The sequence below is a fragment of the Pristis pectinata genome, chromosome 12, assembly GCF_009764475.1.
Source record: "Pristis pectinata isolate sPriPec2 chromosome 12, sPriPec2.1.pri, whole genome shotgun sequence".
NCBI lineage: Eukaryota > Metazoa > Chordata > Chondrichthyes > Rhinopristiformes > Pristidae > Pristis > Pristis pectinata.
Genome location: NC_067416.1, coordinates 3,322,268 through 3,340,403, shown reverse-complemented (window position 1 = coordinate 3,340,403; position 18,136 = coordinate 3,322,268). Strand labels below are relative to the sequence as shown.

The 18,136-nt window shown below is 50.1% G+C and overlaps 1 protein-coding gene across 3 annotated transcripts in view; it reads left to right on the top strand.

The window, feature by feature from the left end:
* Positions 1-18,136, top strand: part of LOC127576636 (golgin subfamily A member 7B-like) — a 47,584-nt gene that overhangs the window by 3,070 nt on the left and 26,378 nt on the right. For 2 of the 3 annotated variants that reach the window (XR_007957259.1, XR_007957260.1), the window contains exons 2-5: positions 3,554-3,679; positions 5,320-5,472; positions 9,677-9,778; positions 13,313-13,499. Coding sequence is in view for 1 of the 3 variants with exons in the window: in XM_052027208.1 (XP_051883168.1) it covers positions 3,554-3,679; positions 5,320-5,472; positions 9,677-9,778; positions 13,313-13,390 (459 nt within the window). In the remaining 2 variants the exon portion in view is untranslated. Of the gene's footprint in view, positions 1-3,553; positions 3,680-5,319; positions 5,473-9,676; positions 9,779-13,312; positions 16,045-18,136 lie in introns of those variants that run through there. The other variant, XM_052027208.1, reaches the window with a different exon arrangement.

Below are 18,136 nucleotides of genomic sequence, written 5' to 3'. Positions count from 1 at the left end.
TCTCTGCAGCTTCTTGCAGTCCTGGGCAGAGCAGTTGCTGTACCAAGCCGTGATACGTCCAGGTAGGATGCTTTCTATGGTGCATCGGTAGAAGTTGGTGAGAGTCAAAGGGGAAAAACCAAATTTCTCTAGCCTCTTGAGGAAGTAGAGGCACTGGTGAGCTTTCTTAGCTGTGGCATCTATGTGATTTGACCAGGACAAATGATGTTGGTGATGTTTACTCCCAGGAACTTGAAGCTCTCGACCTCAGCACCGTTGATGTAGACGGGTGCATGTACACCGCCCCCTTTCCTGAAGTCAATGACCAGCTCTTTTGTTGACATTGAGGGAAAGGTTGTTGTCATGACACCATTCCGCTAAGCTCTCTATCTCCTTCCTGTACTCTGACTCATCACTGTTTGAGATACAGTATATATATTAAAAAATATAAATTTATATACCTTCATCTCCCAATCTACCTGTGGCCCTCGACTTTATTTGGCTCCCTGCACTGCACTTCCTCTGCAGCTGCATTCTGTTTTCTTTTTACTACCTCATTGTACTTATGTATGGAATGATCTGTCTGGGTGACATGGAAACAAAAGGTTTTTCACTGTACCATGGTACACGTGACAATAAACCATTTACAATTCTCTATCGTGTCATCCCTCAGCCTCCTTTTCTCCAAGGAAAACAGACCCAGCCTATCGAATCTTTCCTTATAACTCAAGCCCTCCAGTCCAGGCAACATCCTTGTGAATCTTTCCTGCACCCTGCACCCTCTCTAGCTTCATCATATCCTTCCTATGGCAGGGCGACCAGACCTGCACACAATATTCTAGGCGCAGTCTCACCAGCGTCTTCTACAGCTATAACGTGATGTTCCGCCTCTTGTACTATGAAGGGCAGGCATGGTAGTGTAGCAGTTAGCATAATGCTTTACAGCGCCAGTGACCCCGGGTTCAATTCTGGCTGCTGTCTGTAAGGAGTTTGTACGTTCTCCCCGTGTCTGCGTGGGTTTCCTCCGGGTGCTCTGGTTTCCTCCCACATTCCAAAGACGTACGGGTTAGGAAGTTGTGGGCGTGCTATGTTGGCGCCGGAAGTGTGGCGACACTTGCGGGCTGCCCCCAGAATATTCCACGCAAAAATACATTTCACTGTGTGTTTTGATGTACATGTGACTAATAAAGAACTCTTACTCAGTACCTCAAATGACAAAAGCAAGCATGCCATACATCTTCACCACCTTGTATATTTGTGTTCCCCTTTCAGGGAACTATGTACTTGTAACCCTAGGTTTCCCTGTTCAACAACATTCCCCAGAGCCCTGCAATTCACTGTGTATGTTCTGTCCTGGTTTAATTACCCTAAATGCTTCACCTCGCACTTGTCAGAGTTAAATTCCATCTATTCTATTCTCTTGCAAACTTCCCGAGTTGAGCAGTATTGTGTTGTAACCTTAGACAACCTTCTTCATGGTCCACTATACCACTGATGTTGGTGCTAACTGAAGTCTGGAGGAGGAGATTTGCCATCTTTAACCTGTGACTCCAGACCCCCATTGTGATTGACGGGGATTGGATAATAACTACCAGCCACTTCCACATTCCATGAAGAAATAAAATTTTAAAAAGGTGTTTTTCTTACAGAGGAGTTATTTTTTGTAGACCTTGCTTTGCTTGGTTGTTGTTCAGAGATTGAGGGAGATGCTGACGGAAGGACTTTTATTTCAGTACGCCTTTCACATGGTGCCAATGTATCTCGCAGTTAATGACGGACTTTTGAAGTGTGCTCACTGTTAGTGTAGGAGGTAGGACAGTGAAATCCCACAGATAGAACTGTGACAACAAGCAATGTAAGGGACAGATACTGGCCAGGACAACAGGGAGTTTTGCCCACGTTTCTTTGAAAGATGTTTTTAGTCACAGAGTCATAGAATTATATAACCAACCCAGCCACCATGTGATTCTTTCCTATCCACGATCCTGTCCAAATTTTTAAAAAATTGTAATTGTACCCTGTACCACTTCCTCTGGCAGCTCATTCCACATACCCACCACCTTTTGGGTGGAAAAGTTGCCCCTTGGGTACCTTTTAAATCTTTCCTCTCTCACCTTAAACTTGTGCCCTCTAGTTTTAGACTCCTCGACTCTGGAAAAATGACCGTGACCATTCATCTACACCCCTCATGATTTTATAAACCTCTATAAGGTCACCCCTCAGCCTCTTATGCCTCAGGGAGAGAAGCCCCAGTCTATATAGCCTCTCCTTATAACTCAAGGGAATCAAGAACTAGAGGGCATAGGTTTAAGGTGACGGGAGTGATTTAATAGGAACTTGAGGGGCAACTCTTTTACACAGAGGGTGGTGCGTATGTGGAACGAGCTGCCAGAGGAAGTGATTGAGGCAGGCACAATAACAACATTTAAAAGACAGTTGGACGAGTTTAGAAGATTATGGACCAAATGCTGGCAAATGGGATTAGCTTGGATGGGGAATCTTGGTTGGGATGAACCAGTTGGGCTGAAGGGCCTGTTTCCGTGCTGTATGACTCTGTTACTCTAAGTCCTCCAGACCCGGTAACATCCTTGTGGATCTTGTCTGTGCCCTTTCCAGTTTAATGATGCCCTTCCTATAGCTGGGCAACCAGAACTGCACACAGTACTCCAAGTGTGGTCTCACTAACCTCTTGTACATGATGTCCCAACTCCTGCACACCCTGTCCTTCTATATTCGGTGGTTTACTGCTAGTTATTGCCCATCCCCAGTTGGACCCTAAACTTGCTGGGCTGTTTCAAGGGGCAGTTAAGAGTCGCACATTGGGCCAGACCAGGGAAGGACCTTTAAGAGCATTGGTGAACCAGGTTTGTTTTTTATGACAAACCCACAGTTTTATGCTTGTTGTTACTGAGGCCAGATAAGTTGTTTACATTCCAAATTACTAACTCCATGGTGGGATTTGAACTTGGGTCATTAGCCTGTTAGGTCAGGTCTCTGAGTCACCAGTTGGGTAATTTAACTGTTGTGCCACCATTGTAGCCTTACAATACATACAGATAAAGGTCAGGTCTTGAATATTCTGATAAAACATCAGGGGCTGGACTCGGTACGTTATCTGGTCAGTTACAATCTGATAATGCTTGTTTGTCTGAAGTTAACACATCTGGTGTCACCCATCACGGATGTTCCCTCAGTTCTGGCCGTCCCTCTCCCACCTCCTCCACAACTGAAAACTAACTTGTTTTCTCCTTTCTCCAGTTCTGATGAAGGGTCTCCAACCTGTTTCTCTTTCCACAGATGCTGCCTGACCTGCTAAGTGTTTCCGGCCTTTTCTGATTTTATTTTAGATTGCCAACATCTGCTGTGTTTTATATCTTGCCCCCCCAACCCCCCCACCTTGTCTCGCCCGTCCCCACACCACCCCCATCTCGCAACCACCCCCCCCCCCCCACCCCCCGGCCGACCTGCAGCACTGGCTGTTTACCCTCTCCCTGCTGCCTGACGCGCTGGGTGTTTGCGGTGCTCTCCGTGTGTTTGACCTATGCTCCTGTTCTGACCTTTGATCCTCCCCTAGGTTCACAACCTCCAGGAGTTGCGCCCGAGCGCCTCGCTGGCCACCAAAGTCTTCATCCAGCGAGACTACACCGACGGGATCCTCTGCCAGTTCCAGTCCAAGTTCCCCCCGGAGCTGGAGAGCCGGGTATCTGAGATCATTATTCCGCTTAACTGGAACAGCAGGAGGCCATTCGGCCCTTGGAGCCTGCTTATCTACTCAGTAGGATCCCATTTTCCTGCCTAATTCCCATTTCCCTCCATTCCCTGGTCCTTAACGAGAGTGGTGAAGTTCCAGGTCTGGAGGGGCTGTGGCAGAGACACTGGGAGTTTCACCTCAGATGTTAACCCATGGAGTCCTGGATGGACTATGGTGTACCCTGAGCCACATACAAGGTGCTGGAGGAGCTCAGTGGGTCAGGCAGCATCTGTGGAGGGAAATGGACAGTCAACGTTTCGGGTTGAGACCCTTCATCTGGACTGAAAGATAGAGGGGAGAGAGCTGGAATAAAGAGGTGAGGGGAAGGGGTGGAGCAAGAGCTGGCAGGTGATGGGTGGATCCAGGTGAGGAGGAGTGGTAGGCAGATGGGGGAGGGGAGAGTGGGAACAGCGACAGAGGCCGGGAGGTGACAGGAGGAGGTGACAGAGGGCTGCAGGTGGTGGGATCTGATAGGAGAGGAAGGTGGAGCCTGGAATCACGGGAGGGAGGTGGGGAGGGCAGATGGGGATGGTGGGGGGGAGGGGACCCAGTGGGAGGGGTGTGTGGGTGACAGGGCAGATGGAGAGGGTGGACGAGGGGAAAGAATCAGGGTGATGGGGGCTGGGGTGGGTGTAGGGGGAACTGGGGAGATCAGGAGGAGAGCAGGTTACCTGTCCCACACGCCTTGCAGGACTAATGCATTGTCTGTAAGGTCAGGCGCCTTGAACTGCCCCAGTTAATGCTAGCTTCTCTGCTTTTCTTCAGTACACAGAGTGAACAGTCCAACGTCAAATAAAAGTGAGGCAAGGGATTGGGCCATGGGGGAGGGAAGCGACCAAACCAGAAATGTGCCTCAAGCACCCACACGGGCACCCTGTCCACGAGAGCAGCTCAGAGGCTGGGGGATCCTATAGCTTGACGTCACAAATCCTTCCCACCGTCTGCAAGGCACAAGTCAGGAGAGTGATGAAGTACTCTCTGCTTGTGGCGTGAACACTTGGAACTGGACCCTCATCCACCATCCCAGCCGTTCCTTCCCTCCACCACGGGCGCACGGTGGCTGCAGTTACTGGCCAGGGGACTACCACAGCACCTCCCAAACCCGCGACATCCTCCACAAGAAGGACGAGGACAGCAGGCACAAGGGAGCACTCTGTCCTGCAGTTTCCCCTCCAAGTCGCACACCATCCTGACTTGAAGGTATATCCCCGTTCCTTCACCGTCACTGGGTCGAAATCCTGGAACCCCTCCCGCAACAGCACTGTGGGAGCACCTTCACCAGAAGGATTGAACATAGAACACTACAGCACAGAACAGGCCCTTCGGCTCACAATGTTGTGCCGACATTTTATCCTGCTCTAAGATCTATCTAACCCTTCCCTCCCACATAGCCCCTGCAACAGTTCAAGAAGGTGGTTCACCCCCACCCTCTCTGAAGCAGTTAAGGATGGGCAGTAAATTCTTGTCTGTCCACTGACATCCCCTTTCCATAAAATAAAAAAGTTTTACAATTCATCCACCCGAGGTCCTCCATAAAGGAGCTGGTTGGAGTTACTGAGGTTCCTGAACGGTCTGTTTCTCTGTCTCAGGTGGAAAGACACTACTTTGAGGAAACGGTGAAGACCTTAAACAGTTACTATGCTGAAGCAGAGAAAATCGGAGGGACGTCCTACTTTGAAGGGTGCCTGGCTTGTGTCACAGCCTACGTCATCTTTATGTGTATGGAGACGCGCTATGAGAAGGTATCGTGGACCTGTTGGGGTCTGGGTTTGTTTTCCACGGAGGTTACGATGGGGGCAGTGAACCGGTGGGTGGTGGGGGGTGGGCTAACTCCTGTTTTCAGGGTTCTAGATCCAGCTCTGCTTCCTGCCAGTCACTGCCATAAATTTCCCTCTGTCCATACAGCTATACAGCATGGAAGCCCAACTTATTCATGCTGACCAAGGTGCCTTCCTGAGCTAGACCCATATTGCCAGTGTTTGGCCCATAACCCTCTTAAACTTCTCCTATCCATGTACCTGTCTCAATGTCTTTTAAATGTTGTTAATGTACCTGCCTCAACCACTTCCTCTGGCAGCTCGTTCCATATACACACCACCCTCTGTGTGGAAAAAGTTGCCCTTTTAAATCTTTCCCCTCTCACCTTAACCTACACACTCTAGTTTTAGACTCCCCTACCCTGGGAAAAAGACTGTGGCCATTCACTTTATCGGTGTCCTTCAGGATTTTATGAACCTCTATAAGGTCACCTGTCAGTCCAGTTGTGTGACAAGAGGGCAGTGGTAAGCTGGCGTGAGCAGTGTCACACAAGTACCACCACCAAAGTGTTAGGGTAAAGTTACACTGAATCCTTGTTATCCGTGTGGGATAGAAACAGGGACTTCTCACTGATAACTAGAAACACACATACCACTGAGGCCCTCTCCTTTGTAGCTACTACACCCCACAAATAAATATAAATATGGTACATGTATGCATGAATAAACATTAAAATGTTTAAATACTTGAAAGAAAATTATATCAGCTAACAAACTACTTGCGGTGAAACGTACAAAGAGTGGTGGATTTGGAATGACAAGGTGCATCTGGGTGAACAAAGGCCGCTCTCTAGTGGAAGAGCAGTGGGGAGCCACTTGTCTTAAGTGCTCTGAAAACTGACCACTGTGACGTGACAGCGATTGGTTCCTCGGTGTGTATAGGTGTATTTGTTAGAGAAAAGTTGTGATGGGGCCAGGGGCTGATCTTGCTAATGTGGATCCATGGATGACAAATTAGCCAATTATGAGGGTTGCGTGTATTGTGGGGAGATTTACTCAGTGCTTTTGGTGTGTTGTGCCTGTGGTTCCTGGCTGATCTTCTGAAAGGTTTTTTTGTAGAGGAATGGATGCTCCATTCCCAAGGTCATTATACTTATCTGGGATCATATCCCGAGCATGGATTGGGCCACTTGCTGCATCATTTCTATGAAAGAGCTCTCGGGTTATGTCCTCTTTTCTTGCTCTATTCACTGTACATTTGAATGAAAAATTGACCAATGAGAAATTTCCCAAATTTTGATTTGGATTGGGAGACCTGGGTGGAGCATAACTGCCAGCATGGGTTGAGCAAAATGGCCTGTTCTGCACTAGATATCCATTTTAATCCTGTGTAATGGACTGTGTGTGCAGGTTCAGTTAGGTAGCTTGGAAGTGTCTTGTGTCTCCAGGTAACTTGAAGTGATCTGTGTTCCATTTAACCTTTCTATAAGACCATAAGGTATAGGAGCAGAATTAGGCCATTTGGCCCATCGAGTCTGCTCTGCCATTCAATCATGGTTGATTTTTTTTTTCAAACCTCATTCTCCTGCCTTCTCCCCATAACCCTTAACCCCCCTTACCAATCAAGAACCTATCGATCTCTGCCTTAAGTACACCTAATGACTTGGCCTCCACAGCCCTCTGTGGCAACGGATTCCACAGATTCACCACCCTCTGGCTGAAGAAAGGGACATCCCTTTATCCTGAGGCTGTGCCCTTGGATCCTGGACTCTCCCACTGATGGAAACATCCTCTCCATGTCCACTCTATCCAGGCCTTTTCAGTATCCAGGAGGTTTCAGTAAGATCCCCTCTCATCCTTCTGAACTCTGAGTACAGGCGCAGAGACAGCAAACGCTCCTCACATGTTAACCCTTTCATTCCAAGGATCCACTAAGATCCTGGGAATTTCACCCTATTATTTGAGTCCTCCTTGACGTACGTCACGTTGTGAAGGGTCCTTCGGCCGTGGAAAACCCTCTTACGGCTCTGTGACTCAAGATTCACACCTCTGGATTTGGGCAGAGTGTCTGGTCCTGGTGAAGAGACAGGTGGGAAGTGTCAAACATGGGAGCAGGGAGGGGGCTGCCTCCTCCAGAATGAGAAGCCTGCGTGTCGACTGAGCAATGCTGTGCCGCACAGGGTTGGCAGACGTGGTTCAGCTGGCTGCCCGTTTGGGTCTGGGCTTTACCTCGTGTCTGTGACCACCCCAAGCTTCTGGGCAGCGGGCAGGGCCTCCATTGTGAATACAGGACATCGGAGATGGAAGCAAACCTTCTGGGTACAGCGAATTAACCCTCAGTGATGATATACTTGGAGTTGTCAGGCAGTGCCCAGGTTACGACAGGGTTCTGTTCCCAGGAACTGTCCCGAACCTGAACTGTCTGTAAGTGGGAAATGAACGGACACGGTGTGTGGGAGAGGGTCACAGAAACCGCGGTGAGGGGAGACCGAGCAGGCACGGGAAGAGTGGCCGCCAGCCGGCCTCACTGACTCAGTGAGTGAGTCTGCTCAGCGCTGCCGGCTCTGCTCGGCTCCACCCAGCCCCCGAGTGTTGCGGCTCAGAGGGAATGGGGGAGAAGGGACGGGGAAGTGCCCCGTTCCCACCCAGCAGAAGGTACCTGCAGCCCCGCAGCAGCCAGTAAATCCGTCCCCATCCATCCTGCTGGTCTCCCAAACACTCGTTCATATGGAGTCACACAGCATGGAAACAGGCCCTTCGGCCCAACTGGTCCATGCTGACCAAGGTGCCACATCCAAGCTGGTCCCATTGGCCAGCGTTTGGCCCATAACCTTCTAAACCTTTCCTATCCATGTGCCTGTCCAAGTGTCTTTTAAATGTTGTTACTGTACCTGCCTCACCCACTTTCTCTTGTGACTTGTACCACATACATACCATCCTTTTCGTAAAAAAAAAAGTTGCTCCTCAAGTTCCTATTAAATCTCTCCCCTCTCACCTTAAACCTGTGCCCTCTAGTTCTTGACTCCCCAGCCCTGGGGAAAAGACTGAGTGCATTCACTCCATGTTTTGGGTGTCCATCAGCTGGGCATTTGTAACCCAGGGAGGGCCTCTGTTAATGAGGAGAAGGCCTTTTGGGATCTGGTAATGTTCCCCACACAACAAGAGACCATGGCATTGGGGCCCATATCCTGGGTCACAGTAACTCAGCTGCCTGCAGAGAACAGACAGCCGTTGTTGGTGGCAACACAATCTGCTTGAGACTGTTTGCTTCCCCGCTTTTGGAGAGTACGGTTTCAATGCTAGACTGGAGACAGCTGACAGCGTTGAAATTCTGGTCACGGATGGGAAACTTCCAGGAGTGTGGCTTTTGTTTTTCACATGATGAATATAGTCAGCCCGTTGAGTTGATGGAATTTCAGAGCCATGGGTTGTATTTTGTTTTGAGGCGATCAGGTTCCAGGGACAGCGAAGGGCAATGGTCAGACATGTATGTGGGGCTACAGTGTAGAGCATTGTCAAAGCTGTGGGATCTGCTTCCTCACTGCATCTCCGCCATGAACAGGAGAACTCTCAGCATGCAGACTGAGGGGGACAGACTGAGTCAATGCTGGGAGACTTCCCGCTGGCTCGGGAGGCTAGAACTCGGGATGGTGTCTCTGTGGCTGGCGGCAGAGGTGAGGACAAGATACTCCCACTCCCCCCATCCGATTTCCCTTCCTCCCCCGCCCCTCGTCGTCTTCCTCCCCCTCCCCCCCCCCGTCTTCCTCCACCCCCCCCCCCCATCCATCTCTCCCTTTCCTCCCGTTACAGAGCCACACAGCACAGAAACAGGACCTTCGGCCCAATTGGTCCATGCCGGCCAAGATTCCCATCTAAGTTAGTCCCACTTGGCCCATGTCTGTCTGAACCTTTCCTGTCCTTGTACCTTTCCAAGTACCTTTTAAATGCTGTTTATGTACAGAGTGGCCTCCTTGTGTGCTGTAAGGAAGTATGAAAATACTGAAAGTGTTTCCCTGTGGCACCTCACGTTTTCCACCTCCTGAAATTTGGGAGTTTCTGAGGTTCACCCGGCTCTGCAGCCATGTGTCCCTGCATTTGACTGTGTTAGGGGCATGTGCCACAGGGTTAGACAGTTGCACCGTGCTGCTCCCTCACTGATACCTCACTGGTTTGCTCTGCCCTTTCTCAGGTTTTGAAGAAGATCTCTAAATACATTCAGGAACAAAATGAGAAAATCTACGCCCCCCGCGGACTACTGATCACCGACCCCATCGAGCGAGGGCTGCGTGTTGTATCCTTGATGAACTTCATAGAGTCACAGAAACAGTCCCTTCGGCCCAACTCGTCCATGCTGACCGAGATGCCTGATTGAGTCAGTCCCATTTGCCCATGTTTGGCCCATGTCCCTCTAAACCTCTCCTATCCACGGACTTGTCCAAGTGACTTTTAAACGTTGTTAATGTACCTGCCTCTACCTCTGACAGCTCATTCCATTTACTCACCACCCTCTGGGTGAAAAACTTGCTCCTCAGGTTCCTATTAAATCTCTCTCCTTAAACCTGTGCCCTCTAGTTCTTGATTCCCCAACCCTGGGGAAGAGACTGTGTGCATTCACCCTGTTTATACCCCTTGTGTCTCTACCTCTGGCAGCTCATTCCATATACCCACCACCCTCTGCATGAAAAACTTGTCACTCAGGTCCCCTTTAAATCTTTCCCCTCTCACCTCAGACCTATGCCCTCTAGTTTTAGACTCCCCTACCCTGGGAAAAAGACTATCTACCCTGTCTATGCCTCTCATAATTTTATACACCTCCATCATATCACCTCTCAGCCTCCTTTACTCCAGGGAAAGCAGTCCCAGCCTATCCAAGCTCTCCTTATAATTCAAGGCCTCCAGTAATATCCTTGTGAATCTTTTAAGATAAGATTATTAGTCACATGTACATTGAAACACACAGTGAAATGCATCTTTTGCATAGTGTTCTGGGGGCAGAACACACAGCATGCCCACAACTTCCTAACCCATATGTCGTTGGAATGTGGGAGGAAACCGGAGCACCCGGAGGAAACCCACGCAGTCGCGGGGAGAACGTACAAACTCCTTACAGACAGTGGCCGGAATTGAACCCGGATTACTGGCGCTGTAAAGCATTATGCTAACCGCTACACTACCGTGCCTGCAGTTTTCTGCACCCTTTCCACCTTAATCACATCCTCCCCATAGTACGGCGAGAAGAACTGCACACGATACTCCAGGTGTGGTCTCACCAACTTTTATACAGCTGAAATGTGACGTCCTGACTCTTGTACAGCTACCTCAGTGGGGATTCAGACTCTTCACTGTTGCAGCCTTCGGGATCAGTCCAGGAACCTCAATGCTACCCTTCTCTAACCGTGGGTGTTCCTCATCTGTAGGCCTGGATCAGATCCAGGGGCAATGAGAGGTCGGAAGGTGTTGGTGTTCAGAGGGACCTGGGTGTCCATGTAAACCCGTCACTACACATTAGAATGCAGTGCAGCAAACAGGAAGGCAAACAGTACATTGGCTTTCATTACAAGAGGATTTGGGTACAAGTGTGATGTCATGCTCCAATTATTTAGTATAAATAATTGGAGCACAACATCACACTTGTACTGGTCCATGCTGACCAAGATTCCCCTTTAAGATGGACCCATTTGGCCCATGTCCCTCCAAACCTTTCCCATCCATGTACCTGTCCAAGTACCTTTTAAATGTTGTTAATGTACCTGCCTCAACCACTTCCTCTGGCAGCTCATTCCATATACCCACCACCCTCTGGGTGAAAAAGTTGCCCCTCAGGTTCCTATTAAATCTCTCCCCTCTCACCTTGAACCTACGTCCTCTTGCTCTTGATTCCCCAACCCTGGGGAAGAGACGGTGTGCATTCACCCTGTCTGTACCCCTTATGATTTTATACACCTTTGTAAGATCACCCCTTGTTCTCCTACGCTACAATGAAAAGAGTCCCAACCTACTCAACCTCTCTCCGTAACTCAGTCCCTCGAGTCCTGGCAACATCCTCGTAAATCTCCTCTGCACTCTTTCCAGCTTAATGTATCTTTCCTACAGCAGGGTGACCAAAAGTGAACACGATATTCTAAATGTGGCCTCACCAACATCTTGTACAACTGATGGTCTCTTCTACACCAGGATGGTACAGTGCTGGTGAGACCATACCTGGAGTATTGTGTACAAATCTGTACATCACTGGGAAGGACTTTGAGTCAGACAGCAAGGAAACAGGCCCTTCGGCCCAACCAATCCATCCCAACCTTGAGGCCTGTCGTGCTTGTGACGGGGAATACAGCAAAGGTTCACCCGCTTGTCTCCTTGAATGGGAGAGATTGAAATGAGTTTAGGCAGAATGGGCTCAAAAACTCCAGAATCTGGAGGAATGAGAGGAAATCTCACTGCAGTGTACAGAATTTTTAGAGACTTGGCAGGGTAGATGTGCAAATAATGTTTCTCTTGGCGGGAGTGTCTAGAACTAGGGATCACAGTCTCAGAACATAGAACAGTACAGCACAATACAGGCCCTTCGGCCCACAATGTTGTGCCGACCCTTAAACTTCGCCTAAGACTATCTAACCCCTTCCTCCCACATATCTCTCTATTTTACATTCCTCCATTTGCTTACCTAGCAATCTCTTGAATTTGACCAATGTACCTGCCTCCACCACCACCCCAGGCAGCACACTCCATGCCCCAACCACTCTCTGGGTAAAAAAAACCTTCCTCTGATATCTCCCTTGAGCTTCCCACCCATTACTTTAAAGCCATGCCCTCTTGTATTGAGCATGGGTGCCCTGGGAAAGAGGTGCTGGCTGTCTACTCTATCTATTCCTCTTAATTTTTTTTTACACCTCTATCATGTCTCCTCTCATCCTCCTCTCCAAAGAGTAAAACCCTAGCTCCCTTAGTCTCTCCTCATAATGCATACTCTCCAAACCAGGCAGCATCCTGGTAAATCTCCTCTGCACCCTTTCCAACACTTCCACATCCTTCCTATAACACGAGGTTGGCCATTCAGGACGGAGAGGAGGAGAAATTCCTTTACCCAGAGAGTGGTGACTCTTTGGAGCTCTCTACCCAAGAGGCTGTGGAGGCTCAGGCACTGCGTGTATTCAAGATAGATTGATAGATTTTTGGATGTTGAGGGAATTGAGGGACAGAGGGTTGAGGCAAAATATCAACCAAGATCTTATTGAATATTGAAATTGCTTTATTATTGCCAAATGCTTCTGTCTGCGTGCCATCCAGACAGATCATTCCATACAGGAGTACATCGAGGTAGTAAAAAGGAAAACAGAATGCAGAATATAGTGTTACAGTTACATAGAAAGTGCAGTGCAGGCAGACAAATAAAGTACAAGGGCCACAACGAGGTAGATTGGGAGATCAAGAGTCCATCTTTAGCTATCAGACTCTTGAATAGATCTCATAACAGTGGGATAGAAGCTGTCCTTGAGCCTGGTGGTACGTGTTCACAGGCTTTTGTATCTTCTGCTCGACAGGAAGGGGGAGAAGAGAGACTGTCTGGAGTGGGAGGGGTCCTCGATGGGGGGGCTGAGGGTTGGTGTGGATGAGTTGGGCCGAAGGGCCTGTTTCTGTGCTGTATGACCCCAGACCCACCAACGTGTTGCCTTTATAATGCTGAACAAAAGCCCCTCGTTCCGCACCGTGGGTGCCACCCTTGAGCTGTGAGTGAGCAGCTTTGCAAAGCTCTCCACCCCAGGTATCGCGCGCTCCTCGCCAGCCTCTCCCCCACTCCCCCGCCCTACCTTTCCTTGACGCCGCTCAGATCGAGATCGCGATCTACGAGGACCGGTGCAGCAGTGGGTGCAGCAGCACCAGCACCAGCAGCTGCAGTGGGCAGTGAGGCCGGAGGGTGCATTGGCGGCGACGGGAATGCGACATCACGGAACCCCTGCTTTTCACTCTGAGGAAACGACCGTCTCTTCGCAATAACGACATTCGCCAGATTTAAAGTATTCCAAACCATTCCTGCGGTGCAGGGTTTGAGGGAATGGGAGGGTGGGGGGGTAGAGAGTGAGGGGAGAGCATCGAGGTTCCCTGCGCCATCACATTCCTTTGAAGCCCAGCAAGAGAGGCCTGTCTCCAGTAACCATCCACGGCAAGAATTGCATCTGGCCCGTGCCTTCCGCCTGGTGGAACACTGCAAGGCGCTCAGTGCCTGGTCAAACTAGGAGCAAAACTGAGGTGACCCAAGCTCTGGGCCAGTGAGGGAGGGGGTTAAGGAGCGCCTCGAGGGGCCGAGAGGTGCAGGGAGGGAATTCCAGAGCTGGAGGCACGGCTGCTAAAGTTGGAGGGATGGAAATCAGGTGGGGTTGGAGGAGGGGAGTGCCTCCAGAGGTCTTCAGCGGGAGAGACCATGCCAGGGTCGAGAACAAGAGCGTTAAGGCTTCAGTCGTCCCTGATGTCAGCTGCTTGTTATTTCTGGGTTTGTTTAATTGCCTGTGTTTGGGTTTCCCACTTCCTGCGGTGGGATTTGAGTCTCCATCAGTCGTACAGGGCCTTTGGTTACTGGACCTGGCCATTTCACCTGCGAACTGCTGGGGCTATTGGCTGTCGTGTATCAGAAGTGTGAAGGGTTACGACAGGAAACAGGATGATATGCAATCCTGGAGAACCTTATCGCGGCCAGTGCCTCCATGCCGATGATGCATTCATACCTGCTCTGCTGGTTCAAGCACAGCAGGATCCCACCACCAGCGATCCAATCCTGACTAAGCGGTGTTGTTGGCCCCAGTGCGACTCTCCTGCTCTTGGCAATGTGGGGGGCAGATGGAGCCTCAGCCTGGTGTCTCCTCCAAACGTTGGCACTGGTGGCAGGGTGACATTCCCGCGGGATTGACCCGGGCCGTGAGCCAGTCCCCGAGGGTCGAGTGGTTTGGCGGTGAACAGCCCAAGGGTTGCAGCTGCTGGGGACGTGATGAGAACTGCGCTGGATGGTGGAAGGTGGGGGGGGCAGGGAGATGCACAGGCGATCCAGTGGTCCCACCCTAGGGTGGGAGCCAGTGAGAGGTCATGCCCTGTCCCACCAAACTGAGATGCCAAGTTTGGTGTTTGCAGGATTTAGTCATGCCTCCTCCCAAAATCCCAATCTCCCCCACCCCCTCCCCGTCTGAAATCCCCACCTTCTAAACCCCTCCTCTCTAAACACCTGAAAACCCCCATCGCTGTTAATGCTCACCCCCCCGAAATCCCACCTCCTTAAACCCCCCCACTCCACCCCAACCCCTCCCAGTCTAAGTGCCCTTCCATCCAGCAGTCCCCACCCCTCTTCCCAACTTCACACCCTCCCTACAACCACAGCCCTACCTGTCCCTGACCACCCCTGCGTTTGATGCCCCTCCCTCTCCCCACCTTGGCCGAGATTCCATCCCTGGCCCCAGCTCTGCCTTTCACGCCCAGTGTTAATCCTGTCGGAAGCTGCTCCCTTGCCGGGTCGTGAGGTGTCACTGCTGGTGGCGATGGGGCAGTCACATCCATCGTGCTCTGATTGACAAGTGGCTCTCTCCATTGCGGTGAAGACGATCACCGTGTTAGCGGAGCGAAGGAACCAGATTCCACGAGCGTTGTCAGGAATTCCCAGTTTGCTCTGTCTTTAGGGATTGTATTCCATAATCACATCTGTAATTCCCATGAAAACCAGGCAAGTCATCCTGTCCTGCACTGGAAGGTGTGTTATAAATTGTCGCATCTCAGAAGGTCATTGCACCCACTGAGTTTGGGTTTGATGTGCCCTGGCAGCTCAGTTTGAGGTGCGTTGTTTACCGCGGAAACCTTTCCTAGCCGAGTCCATTGTTCATTCCTCATCTGTGTTCGGACACTGGCTGAAGGCAGATTCAACCTGACCCTGGGCCAACCCAGTGGTCGATTGGAGACACCGGAGACAGCAGCTGCTGGAGTCTGGAGCGACACACAATCTGTTGGAGGAACCCAGCGGGTCGAGCAGCATCTGTGATGGTCAATGTTTCACAACCCTGATGCAGGGTCTCGACCGGAAATGTCGACCATCCCTCTGCCTCCACAGATGCTGCCTGACCCGCTGAGTTCCTCCAGCAGTTTGTTTGCCCTATCGTGGAACAACTGGCTGGGTTTGAAGGGCTCCTTTTGCAGTGAGGTGTCCATGTCCAGTTTTGCTCTGTGTTGACCGGTGCTAGGAATGCCTGTGTATCTGCAAAACCGCCCACCTCCATTCATCATTCACAGAGTTAACAGCGTAAGGTCCAGGGAGACTGGAGGTGCTGGCTGTCGAGTGGCAATGCAAGGGAGTAGCATGGTTTTGGGAATTTGTGAGCGCACTGATGGCATGATTACCTTGGGAGCATCTCTTACGATGCAATAATGCGTGTTTGGACATGTCAGGAGCTACGGTGTAATGGCCAGTGTGTCAGCCAGATGTCTTCCTATGTGCAATGTGATTGACATGTGTCTGCCCTGTACGAACACAATAAACCACGCAGAATGCCAGCGCTGTCTGGGCGGTACCTTGGCCACATCACACCTCTGTTGCTTCTGCACTTTCGGAGCACTTCCACACCCCTTTAAGTGTGCTTCACCCAGGTGCATTCTGCTTCTGAGGTAAACAAGGGGACACGAGTGGAATCCTGGTGCAAACAGTTTTATTCTCTCTCTCTCTCTCTCTCTCTCTCTCTCTCTCTCTCTCTCTCTCTCTCTCTCTCTCTCTCACTCTCTCTCACTCTCACTCTCACTCTCTCTCTCTCTCTCTCTCTCACTCTCACTCTCACTCTCACTCACACAGTTAATGCTGCAATACTTAGACACGATCTGTCCCGAGTCCCAACACTGTCTTGGGGCGGTCACAGTTGTCTTTCTGGGCTCCTGGAGTCCAGGGTTCTCGGCTCTTCGCAAAAGGTTGATCTCCTTCCTCAGGTGTTGCTGGTGTTGTCTTCCCTGCCCTTGTTGGAGCCCTCGGAGTTGGTCCTTGCTGCCTGTGTCCTCCCTGGCTTCACTGGCTGCTGGTGAGGTTCTTCACTAACCACTAGGAGGTGTTATCACTGTCCTGTCTTGCTGTGTTATAGAACATTACAACACAGTACAGGCCCTTCGGCCCACAATGTTGTGCCAACATTTTATCCTGCTCTAAGATCTATCTAACCCTTCCCTCCACATAGCCCCCCCCCCCCATTTCTCTATCATTCATGTGTCTATCTAAGAGCCTCTTAAATGTCCCTAATGTATCTGCCCCCACAACCTCTGCTGGCAGTGCGTTCCATACACCCACCACTCTCTGTGTTTTTTTAAAAAAACTTACCCCTGACATCCCCCTTATATCTCCTTTCAATCACCTTAAAATTATGATCCCTCGTGTTAGTCATTGTCGCCCTGGGAAAAAATCTCTGACTGTTCACTCAATCTATGCCTCATCATCTTGTACACCTCTATCAAGTCACTTCTCATCTTCCTTCTCTCCAAAGAGAAAAGCCCTAGCTCACTCAACCTATCCTCATAAGACATGCTCTCCAATCCAGGTAGCATCCTGGTAAATCTCTGCACCCTCTCTAAAGCTTCCACATCCTTCCTATAATGAGGTGACCAGAACTGAAAACAATACTCCAAGTGTGGTCTAACCAGAGTTCTTTAGAGCTGCAACATTACCTTGCAGCTCTTGAACTCAATACCCCAACTAATGAAGGCCAACGCTCCATACTCCTTCTTAACAACCCTATCAACCTGCATGGCAACCTTGAGGGATCTATGGACATGGACCCTAAGATCCCTCTGTTCCTCCACTCTGCTAAGAGTCCTGCCATTAACCTTGTATTCGACCTTACATTCGAACTTCCAAAGTGAATCACTTCACACTTTTCCAGATTGAACTCTATCTGCCACTTCTCAGCCCAGCTCTGCATCCTATCGATATCCTGTTGTAATCTACAGCAACCTTCTACACTATCCACAACACCACCAATCTTTGTATCATCAGCAACCTTACTAACCCACCCTTCCACATCCTCATCCAAGTCATTTATAAAAATCACAAAGAGCAGGGGTCACAAAACAGATCCCTGCGGACCACTGGTCACCGACCTCAAGGGGGAATACGCTCCATCTACCACCACCCTCTGTCTTCTATGGGTGAGCCAATTCTGAATCCACATAGCCAAGTTTCCCTGGATCCCATGCCTCCTGACTTTCTGAATGAGCCTTCCATGAGGAACCTTATCAAATGCCTTACATGTACACCACATCCACTGCTCTACTTTCATCAATGTGTTTTGTCACATCCTCAAAGAATTCAATCAGGCTTGTGAGGCATGACCTGCCCCTTGCAAAGCCATGCTGACTGTCCCTAATCAGCATGTGCTTCTCCAAATGTCCATAAATCCTATCTCTAAGAATCTTCTCCAGTAATTTGCCCACCACTGAAGTAAGACTCACTGGTTTGTAATTCCCAGGGTTATCCCTACTCCCTTTCTTGAACAAAGGAAGAACATTTGCCACCCTCCAATCATCTGGTCCTACTTCTGTGGCCAGTGAGGTCGCAAAGATCATCGCCAAAGGTGCAGCAATCTCTGCCCTCGCTTCCCATAATAACCTTGGATATATCCCATCCGGCCCTGGTGACTTATCTATC